This window comes from Oryza brachyantha, chromosome 12, assembly GCF_000231095.2.
Source record: "Oryza brachyantha chromosome 12, ObraRS2, whole genome shotgun sequence".
NCBI classification, from domain to species: domain Eukaryota; kingdom Viridiplantae; phylum Streptophyta; class Magnoliopsida; order Poales; family Poaceae; genus Oryza; species Oryza brachyantha.
Window position 1 is genome coordinate 3,379,257 of NC_023174.2, and position 11,703 is coordinate 3,390,959.

At 48.4% G+C, this 11,703-nt stretch overlaps 1 protein-coding gene across 1 annotated transcript; it reads left to right on the plus strand.

Annotated features, from left to right (window-relative positions):
* Nucleotides 1–3,371: 3,371 nt before the first annotated feature.
* On the plus strand, nt 3,372–7,026 carry LOC102722629 (carboxyvinyl-carboxyphosphonate phosphorylmutase, chloroplastic). Its single transcript, XM_006663819.2, has 7 exons — nt 3,372–3,759; nt 3,848–3,921; nt 4,674–4,756; nt 4,913–4,937; nt 5,059–5,078; nt 5,812–5,958; nt 6,160–7,026. Exons 1-7 carry the CDS (start codon nt 3,518–3,520, stop codon nt 6,598–6,600), a joined length of 1,032 nt encoding a protein of 343 aa, XP_006663882.1. The 5' UTR covers nt 3,372–3,517; the 3' UTR covers nt 6,601–7,026.
* Nucleotides 7,027–11,703: the final 4,677 nt, after the last annotated feature.

An 11,703-nucleotide genomic window follows, 5' to 3' on the forward strand; every position in this document is an offset into this window, starting at 1 on the left:
CCAGGAGCTCCACACGCCACTTCATCATTCTTGACCCTTATGGCTATATGTTCATAAATGGGAGCTATATATCTGGTTTAATTTTGTCAACATTTATCAATTAATGGCTTTGGATATATAGTAGTACAATTTATAATACAAGATAATTAAGCTCAGGACAAATTAATTAAAGAAGGGCATTTTATCTATGTCTGCTGATGAGGGATCCAAGAGATAGCTTACCTACCATTCTTTCCAACACCACACTGTGCTGAATTAAACTGCATGCAAACTAGCCAGCTAACTTTCATGTGTGTATGCAAGGCCGGCGTAATCCCAAGTAGTTATGTTTACTGTTGTGTCCCAACCAACCCATAGAGACAAAAACATTACACACACTGGCCTACTACCGTTACCACGGCACAATGCATGGCTGTCCATGACTTGTACATCGACTGGCTGAAAACTGGCTAGCTCAAATGCAAACTTTGGGGCACACTGCACAATAATTATGTGATAGTAACGGAATATAATGGCCGTGGCCCCAAACTCCCATTATATACCCCAATTAAGTTTGATAAATATATATAGCTAGCAAGAATATATAATTGGAATCGTATGATCATCCATGTAAATCAGGAATTATGTAGAAAAAAAGATGAGTTGCACGGAATTACCTGAATAATTTAATGCTATGGTGTCACACAGAATCCTCGTTTCATTAAGTTGAGTAAGAAACCCGAACATGGTGTTTGGTAGGACGAAATACATCACTTTCGGATGATGGACTTTCTTCTTGCCATATCTATTAACTATATTTCACATCTCAAATTTCAAAAAAGAAATTTACATCTCTATTAATATCTTAAGTAACACATACATACAATTCCATAATCCAATCTCCAAAATATTGAATTTGAGACTTAAATTTTGAGTTGATATTGAGGTCTTCTCATCATAATTTATTTTTCATTATTTTCTTTTAGAAAACTTACAACACATATATAAAAAATTTAATCATAAATTATTTTTATAGTTAATAAGCTGTTTTTGTTTATGGTTATAAACAGCAAAACAATAAGGCCGAACGTCCGCATGGATGACCTTGAGGACTTTATAATAAATATACTTGCTCTCTATATAGGAGCAAATATATTTTTCGGTGATTTTGCAGCATATGAAGTCGAGCGAGGAGGTTTAGTATATTTTATTTCTTAGACAATGGAAGCATGCAGATTTATTTTTTAGTTATAATTAATAGTAGAATACTCTCTCCATATTTTTTTATATGACGCCGTTGACTTTTAGATCCATATTTGACCATTCGTCTTATTAAAAAATTATTTAATTATTAATTATTTTGTTATAATATGATTTATTATTATAGGAACTTTAAGTATGCATTATGATTTTGCATATTTGGATATAAATTTTGAATAAGACGAATAGTCAAATGTAATCCTAAAAGTCAACGGTGTCATACATAAAAATATAAAAGAGTATAATATAATAGTTATTGCAAATGTGGAGAAAGATTCTTCCTCTCTGTGGTACGTCGTCCTCGGTGCTCAGGGATTGATTATATATTTATATATATATTTATATGAGTAATAGTTATATATATAATACTAATTAAATTAATAATGATTGATTTGCAATTAATGCCGAAGAGCCTTTTCCCTCTACATTCATCCTCATTTGCATGCATGGCAACTAAAACAGGAAAACTGAATAATATACTGGGCCACAGGCTTGAATCAAAAGAAGAACACTACTGTTAAAATAACAAATAGGAAACGACTCTATAATTAAGTACCTGTTCCTCTAGACATATGGTTCTTATAGGACTCTTTCTTAAAGGTTGAATGGACGAATGAACACGTTCTTCAAACTTTTATGTACGATTTGAAAGATCTCTCTATATGAAAAATTATTATGATACGACTTTAATATATTTTCTATCTTTATAGCAATTAGTTCAGTCATTTGTACTTTTTATTAATAAGGCAAAATTTGCTACAGGACATTGAAAAAACACATAATTGGCCGTGGACACCGTAAATCACGAATTTGCTGCAGGGCACCACAAAAATATAGTAATTAGCTACCGGGCACTTTGGCCAATTTTATATTATTTTTAAAGTCAAAAATTCTAAAAATAACGAGATTGCCCTCGGTGGCCAACCCGTTATGTGCCCTCGTCGCCGCTGGGTCACCGCTGTCGCTGCCTGCTCACTCACCTTATAGGCTAGGGTTCGGGTGTGGTGTGGCACCGAGACCATCTGGGTTTGGTTCGACTGGACCCAGTCGACATAACGGGTTGGCCACCAAGGGCAATCTCGTCATTTTTAGAATTTTTGACTCCAAAAATAATAAAAAAATGGCCAGAGTGCCCGGTAGCTAATTACCACACTTTTGTGTTGCCCTGCAACAAATTCGTAATCTTACTGTGTCCACCGGCTAATTACGCGTTTTTTCGATGCCCTGTAACAAATTTTGCCTTTAAATAATTATCATAGAAAAATTTGTTTATTCAACCATTCAGCACAAAATGACATAGGCGCTCTTGTGGGATAATTGCATTGAAACAAAAGAACATGGTCGCTCTTCATAAATGCGTGGAATTAAACATCAAATTCTAAAACCATCATTAATATTATCAAAATGATAGTTGATACACTAAAACAATTTTAGCATAGTTACCATGAAAAAGTAATTTCAATAGTTTTAATGAATATATAATTATAAAAGTCAACAATGAACCTATATACTTATTAATTGTGTGGGCTAATAGTACCTATATATATTTTTTTTCAATTTATGATGCTGTTGATTTTTATACACAATGCTTAATTCCCTTGTTAAAAACATGTAAGTATAATTTATTATTCTGTGGTTTATTTTATTATTAAAAATACTTTAATTTTATTAAATTTGTAAATAAGACCCGGGCTAGAACATTTTATCCAGAAAACGAATAGAGCGGTTCGAATATACGTACACTAGGCATGCATGCTCTTTTCGTTAATATGGATATGCTACATATCATACGTATCAGGGATGAGATTTCTCTAACTTATTGCACTCTAACATAACATAGGTCATTTGATATATGAATCTATTGGTTACAGGATTTATATATCAACCCACCCAAAGTTAGAGCAAGATGAGCAAGAGCATCCCCTTCTATTAACCGATCAGTAATTGATCAGCCGTGAAGCACGTACGGTCGCATGAATGCACCTGCTCTAATAGGAAACACTCACGGAGCCCCCCGCGTGAGGGGTGGGGCCCAGCTAGCGTGGCGCGGGCCCCACCCCGCTCCCGCGCGCGCGCGCGCGCCTATATGTACCCCCCGCCGTCGGCCTCCTCTCCCTCACACCTCACCGCCATTAGCTACCAGCCACAAGCTCTAGCTCTAGCTCCACCAAAGTACAGCGCGCGTGTACGCGGTACGGACGCCTAGCTAGCTAGCTAGCTTCTTCTTCTTCTTCTTCTCCGGCGAGAAGGGGTGGTACGTACGTACGGTATCGGAATAATGGCCGAGACGCACGCCAACGGTAACGGCAACGGCCATGGAAACGGGAACGGCGCGGCGAAGGCGAGGCGGTCGACGAGTGTGTCAAGGATGATCGAGTCGGAGGGGGCGGTGCTGATGCCGGGCGTGTACGACGCGCTGTCGGCGGCCATCGTGCAGAAGACCGGCTTCTACGCCGGCTTCATCTCCGGCTACGCCGTCTCCGGCTCGCTGCTCGGCACCCCCGACGTCGGCCTCCTCACGTACATACCAATTCAGACCTCCATCTCTACTATATAGCTACCAGCTAGCTAGCTACTCGTATTCATGGTATGTACGGTGGTGGTGCAGGCCGCCGGAGATGGCGGAGACGGCGAGGCGCATCTGCTCGTCTGCCCCCAACACCCTCTTCATCGCCGACGCCGGTCATCTCCCTCTCTCTCTCTCTAAAAATAATGACACTTTTAAGTGCAAAAAACAAGAGCAAACAAACATAGTATATACTGTCTACAGTAAAGTTAACTGTGCATGCTAGATTATATTAGGAATGCTAATGATTTTGGGACGTACAGATATATGCATGGTGCCCTCCAGAAATATATTGCAGAACAAACATATTTTGGGTCCATTGATCATGCATCCCGAGAGCTTGGACCAGTGATCCAGACGTACCACGTCACAACAATTGTGTTATTCTCTTCGTTTTAAATTACGTGTGCTGCTAATGAATATAGACACGTATAAAACATATACGTTGATCTACAGATAAATACAACTATAAAAGTCTTATAATATAAAACAGAAAGAGTAATAAAATATATTTCTCATATGACATGGAATCATTTAATTAGTAAACCTAGTTGGTGCATGCATGCATGTGGGACTAACCAAAATGAGCGTGTAAGCACCAAAAAAATATTTTGTCTCCCATTTGCTTGCTAGTTAGGTGATGTGCGATATGAAGATTCTAATATATTTATATTTATTAATTTAAGACTCAATGTTAACCCAAGATGTTTTATGCATGCCGCCATGAATTGCTGTCGAGAGCTATATATATTGTGTTTGTACTTTTAGGCCTTTTTCCTTTGATGGAATTGTACTTTACCACTTGCTGTGACCCCTGATTAGTATGTATGGATGGGCTATTGATGCTAATGTTCTTTTTCTCTTCCAGACACTGGTGGTGGCAATGCTCTGAATGTGAAGCGTACTGTTCAAGACCTGATGGCAGCAGGTGCTGCAGGCTGCTTCCTCGAGGTGATTATATTCACCTTGTCTTTTTACTCATCGCCCTGTGCACCACATGCTTTTCAACTATTAATCAATAATAGTTTTGATTTTGACGTCGGATTAAATATATGCATTGCCCCTGGTAATTAATAATTGTTCTTTTCTTCTCTTTGCAAATTTCAGGACCAAGCATGGCCCAAGAAATGTGGTAAGGAACTGTTTATCTGTCACATCAGGCAATATTTTATCAGGATTTGTGTTCTTTTGTTTCTAGTTTCGTTTGCTAATGTTCTCACATTTTTTTTTCTGTTGGTTCATCGATCTTCAAGGACACATGCATGGAAAACAGGTAAATACTGACAAAACACTGTTTTGTGTCCCTTCTACAGTATATATACACACACATAGCAGTACTACTGTCTAGTTAAAAAGTGTTAATGTGGTTTAGCAGTCCATATTTATTGCAATTTGCAAATTCATGCCAGTTTTAAGTAGACTTAATGCACAACTGCCAAAATTAATATAGCGAGGAAGTTGCCTGAAAATATAATGAGGAAAGGCTAATCAAGTGAGATTAACCGCAACTTATCATAAGTTAATTGACAAGGAATTTTTTAATTATAATTTAAGAAAAGGGTTTATTGAAAATAACCAGCAAACTCCTCGCAAAAAAAAAAAACTGTGGGCTATGGTGTGACTTCACTAAACGTTAAATTTGGATTTGGAAATTAAAACTTTGTTGAATTCAATTAAAAGTACAAGGCTCCAGTATTTTCTTTAGATATATATAGGTCGATGTTACTCCTGATCTTAGTAGGTCCAAGCCATCCACGCGTCGTTAATGTTGGAGGGCAGGCACATTGCAACTCTTCTTTTAATTTGTATATATATACACAAATGGCTGTGATCGATGTATTAATGGCATGCAAGATGCAACATTTCTCTATCATTAAACAAACTATATAACATAAGTAATAATTTTATCACATCCACTAATTAATCACCTTAAGATCAAACGGTAGTAGTAACTACGGTACTGTGACCCGTATTAATTAATTATCTTTGTGTTTTGATTAAATTAGGTGATCCCAGCAGAGGAGCACGCGGTGAAGATAGCTGCTGCGAGAGAGGTGGTTGGTGACCGTGACTTCTTTATCGTCGCCCGGACTGACGCTCGATCTGTCACTGGCCTGGATGATGCCATCAGGCGCGCCAATCTCTACATTGATGTAAGCTGACTACATTAATATTCAATTATGTTTATCCAACACTAGAGCATCTGAATCTGCAGAGTCAACTTTGTTTAAATTAATTTGATACTGTATATCCAATCCTAGGACGTACACTAGCTAAACTCGAGAAGTATGTGAAGATTCAAGATTGGATCATATGATATGTAATGGCTTGTGATTGATTCATGGACAATGCAGGCCGGAGCGGACGCGTGCTTCGTGGAGGCGCCGAGGAGCGACGAGGAGCTGATGGAGATCTGCAGGAGGACGAAGGGGTACCGCGTGTGCAACATGCTGGAGGGCGGGAAGACGCCGCTGCACACGAGGCAGGAGCTCATGGAGATGGGCTTCCACCTCATCAAGTCCCCCCTCACCACCGTCTACGCCGCCGCCCGCGCCCTCGTCGACGTCCTCTCCGCGCTCAAGAAGGCCGAGACCACCCGCGACGAGCTCCACCGCCTCACCACCTTCACCGAGTTCAACAACCTCGTCGGCCTCGACTCCTGGCTCGACATCGAGGACCGCTTCTCCGCCCCCAAGCCACTGCCGCCGCCGCCGGAGACGGAGGCGAAGGAGAAGGCCAAGGCGAAGCTGGCAGCTGCCGTCAACGGCAACGGAGCTACCAATGGAGTACACTGAGCTCAAGAACCTTCACTGCAGGCCTACACATGGAATAAATCGGATCAAAATGTGGCTGTCAGGGAGGGAGCCAATTAAAATGGGTGGATTACATTGATTAATTCTCCTGCGTGCATGCACTATTGGTGGATTTTGTGAGGTGTGTGATAGTTTATATTGCTGTGTCATTGCTATTCTGTGCGTCATTCTGCACATAAACAGTAAGGGTAAATATGCGTGAGTGTTTTTTGTTTTTCGATTTTTTTTGGGTTCAGTACAGTATATGCAGCTATGCATCTGTCTGAGTTTCGAGTCAGTGCTCTCATGGACAGGTCCACAGTGATCGAGGCATGAAGCATCTGTCTGTCTGCCAGTCAGTGTCTCTGTCAGTGTATCATGAAATTTATTGGAATAAATGAGCCCATGGACCGTATACCATTGGGCTGTTGGACAATCGATCTATTTGTGGACTGAATTCTTTTGTGTTCAGTTATCACTCTGAAAGAAACTTCTGAATTTTGGCCCAAGTTTTGATGGCCAATCCTCTGTTTGTGGAGCAGATGAAGGAATAAGTCTTGGGCTGTTTGGTCTTGGTCTTGTGGTGTCCTACCCTTGTTTTTCAGCTTTTAGTTGCTAGGACAGCATCTAGGACAGGTTGTTAGGATGCTCTAGGACAGGTGGTTAGGATGCTCTAGGACAGGTTGTTGAGATGCTCTAGGACAGCATCTTTTAGACTAGTAGGCAGCTATAAATATGTATCCAACCCTCCCTGGGAAGGGTATGACATTTGGTGATAAGTAAACAGAAAATTGCCCCAAGTTTGAGTGTCATCCTCTCACCAATGAGAGTAACAATAGAGATACTAACATCTGGTATCAGAGCCACACTTTCCTGTAGGTTGAACATCTCTTGCTCCTCCCCTTCCCAAGCTCGAGTGAGCACTCAGTCACCATCAACAGCAGCACCACCGGCTGCTCCTCCTTCCCCTTTCCCCTTCCCTTCTCCACGTAGCAGCCCCCCGGAGGCGCGCCATGTCCGACGGACAGTCTCGGCGTTCGGGCGCCTCGAGCACACGACGTCAGCAGGACGCCGAGCTCGCTGCAGCGCAAGAGCGCAGGCGAGCAGCGGCACAGACCGCAGCAGCAGCAGCAAGGGCAGCAAGGCTGGCAGCAGCGGAGTTGGCGGCGATCAGGGCGGAGGCAGAAGCAGAGGAGGCGGAAGATGCAGCACGTGCGGCGGAGGCTGAGGTTGAGACCTTGCGTAGCAGCATCAACGGCTCCATCGTCGGCGACATCACCGCCGACAGGGACCTTGAGGAGCTGGCGAGAGGAAGGGTGCGGGAGCGGACAATACGGTGGGCAGCAGCCCACCCCCATGGCGGCGGCGGTCCAGGGGACCACGCATCCGCCGACGGCGCCCCAAGCGAGGGCGCGTGCGGCAACGGTAGCCCAGATGGGCGCAGGCGTGCCGGCGGCAACCCAGAGAACACACGCCGCGGCGGCTACCCTCCCGGTGATGGCGGCCGGATCTACGGAGAGCGCGGCCCTCACAGGCAGCGCGACTCTCCCTCCCCTGACCGGCGCCATGGCTACCACGGCATCCAAGCGGTGGTCAGGGACTTTGGTCCCGGTGGTGGGTGGCCTACCCTCACCAAGACCAACTACATCGAGTGGGCCGCGGTGATGAGGGTGAGGCTCCAGGTGCGGCACATGTGGGAGGCAGTTCGGTATGGCGACGTCGACTACGATGAAGACCGACGGGCGCTAGATGCCCTCATCGCTGCAGTTCCATCCGAGATGCAGTTTTCCCTTTCGCAAAAGCGGACTGCCAAGGAGGCCTGGGATGCCATCGCTGCGGCACGCATCGGCAGCGATCGCGCCCGCAAGAGCACGCTGCAAGCACTCCGCAAGGAGTGGGAGAACCTGGCCTTCAAGCCAGGTGAGGACATCGATGATTTTGCCCTCCGTCTCAACACTCTGTTGCAGAAGATGGTGCAGTACGGCGACGACACCTACAACGAGGAGAGAGCTGTCGAGAAGCTCTTCCGCTGCATCCCAGAGAAGTATAAGCAGATTGCCCGCTCCATCGAGTCTCTGCTGGACCTCTCCACGATGACGATCGAGGAGGCGATTGGTCGCCTCAAGGTCGTCGACGGCGATGAGCCACAGCCCCTCTCCGGGCCCATCACCATTGGCGGGAAGCTCCATCTCACTCGGGAGCAGTGGGAGGCCTGCCAGGGTGATGGGAAAAAGGGGGAGTCCTCGGTAGGCGGCCGCAAGCGCGGCAATCTGCACAAGGGGCGCGGAGGCGTCCGGGTCAGGTTGCGAGGACGCATCCGGGGTGGAGCCCGCGGAGGCGTCCAGGGCGGCACCACCGGCAACCGCAGGCCGACGCGAGACGACGCCTGCCGCAACTATGGCAAGTCTGGCCACTGGGCCAAGGACTGCCGACAACCACGACAAGGCCAAGCCAACGCCGCACAAGTGGAGGAAGAACCAGCCCTGCTCCTGGCACACGCAAGCATCGAGCTATCTCCAGCGGCACCGGCCGCATCGGCTTTCCTCCACCTAGAAGAGCCGAAGGCACGAGCCCTCCTTGGCGACGACTCCAACGACAAGACTGATGGATGGGTCCTCGACACCGGGGCCACCCATCACATGACCGGTCGACGGGAGTTCTTCACCGAGCTTGATCCCAGCGTCCGAGGCTTCGTCAAGTTTGGGGATGCCTCTGGCGTGGATATCAAGGGCACCGGCTCCGTCATCTTCACCACCAAGTCCGGCGAGCACAGGCTGCTCACCGGAGTCTACTACATTCCCGCGCTGAGGAACTCCATCATCAGTATTGGACAGCTGGAAGAAGAGAAAGGCTCATGCGTGGTGATCAAGAACGGAGTCATGAGGATTTGGGATCGGCGCAAGATCGGGGAGCGCCGTGGTCGCCTCCTTGTCAAGGTAACCAGAGGCAACAACCGACTCTACATCCTCAACGTGCAGGTAGCACAACCCGTGTGCCTCGTCGCCCGCCGGGACGACGAGGCGTGGCAGTGGCACGAGCGCTTCGGCCATCTCCACTTTGAGGCCCTGAAGCGGCTTAGTACCAAGGAGATGGTGCGAGGCATGCCATGCCTTGACCACGTGGAGCAGTTCTGCGACGTCTGTGTGTTGACGAAGCAGAGGCGGCTCCCCTTTCCCCATCAGACGAGCTTCCGAGCCAAGGAGCGGCTCGAGCTCGTGCACGGGGATTTGTGTGGCCCGGTGACTCCGGCCACACCAGGAGGACGACGCCTCTTCTTGCTGCTCGTCGACGACCTCTCTCGCTACATGTGGGTGACGGTTCTCGGTAGCAAGGGAGAGGCTGCGGACGCCATTAGGCGCACGCAGGCTGCTGCGGAGGCGGAGTGCGGCCGCAAGTTGCGCATCCTGCGCACCGACAACGGCGGCGAATTCACGGCGGCTGAATTCGCGTCGTACTGTGCCGATGAAGGAATTCACCGCCACTACTCCGCGCCGTACAGCCCACAGCAGAACGGCGTCGTTGAGCAGCGCAACCAGACGGTTGTGGGGATGGCTCGAGCCCTCCTCAAGCAGAGAGGAATGCCGGCTCTCTTCTGGGGGGAGGCGGTGGTAACGGCCGTCTACATCCTCAACCGCTCACCTACCAAGGCTCTCGATGGCAGGACGCCGTACGAGGCTTGGCATGGGCGCAAGCCATCGGTCTCCCACCTGCGAGTCTTTGGCTGCCTCGCGTTCGCCAAGGAGCTTGGCCACATCGGCAAGCTCAACGACAGGAGCATCCCAGGGGTGTTCATCGGCTACACGGAAGGCTCGAAGGCCTACCGCATCCTCGACCCGGCGACACAGCGTGTGCGCACGGCGCGCGACGTGGTGTTTGACGAAGGGCGCGGATGGACATGGGACAAGACGGTGGACAACGGCTCTACTCCGACGTATGACGACTTCACTGTCGAGTACATCCACTTCAGGGAAGCTGGGGGAGTGGGCAGCTCCCCTTCACCGAGCGTGCCTACCCCAGTCTCCGCTTCTCCACCAACTCCAGCACCCACCACTTCGGCAGCGCCACGCTCTCGAGCCATGACTTTGGCTGCGCCGCGCTCTACGCCGACACCACCACAGTTGGCGACCCCACGCACTCCGACACCACCAGCCACCCCTCCGGGCACGTCCACCCCAACACCAGCTCACGTCGAGCGCAGCCCGGTGCAGTTCGCTACTCCGCTCTCACACGATGAGGAGCGCATCGACGCCTACCATGATGGAGAGCCCCTGCGGTACCGTACGATGGAGGACCTCCTCGGCGACCAGCCAGTGCCGGGACTGGTGCCTCATGACCTGGAGGAACAGTTGCACCTTGCGTGCGACGACGGCGAGCCTCGGTCCTTCGCAGAGGCCGAGAGACACGCGGCATGGCGTGCCGCGATGAAGGTGGAATTGGACGCGGTTAAGGAGAACCGCACCTGGGAGCTTGCTGACCTCCCTCATGGTCATCGTGCGATCTCTCTTAAGTGGGTGTTCAAGCTGAAGAGGGATGAAGCCGGAGTCATCGTCAAGCACAAGGCTCGCTTGGTGGCACGTGGTTTCGTGCAGCAGGAGGGGATCGACTTCGACGATGCCTTCGCCCCAGTGGCACGGATGGAATCCGTGCGACTCCTTCTTGCGCTGGCAGCTCAGGAAGGCTGGCGCATCCATCACATGGACGTCAAGTCGGCGTTCCTCAACGGCGACTTGAAGGAGGAGGTTTACGTGCACCAGCCGCCGGGTTTTGCGATCCCCGGCAAGGAGGGCAAGGTGCTACGTCTGCACAAGGCCTTGTACGGCCTGCGGCAGGCACCGAGGGCGTGGAATGCCAAGTTGGATTCCACGCTCAAGAGGATGGGCTTCGAGCCAAGCCCGCACGAGGCTGCTATCTACCGGCGGGGAAATGAAGGAAATACCCTGCTGGTGGGTGTTTATGTTGATGACTTGGTGATCACCGGCACCAAGGATACGGAGGTGGCAGCGTTCAAGGAAGACATGAAGGCCACCTTCCAGATGAGTGACTTGGGGCCCCTCTCCTTCTATCTGGGGATCGAGGTGCACCAAGATGACTCCGGGATCACACTTC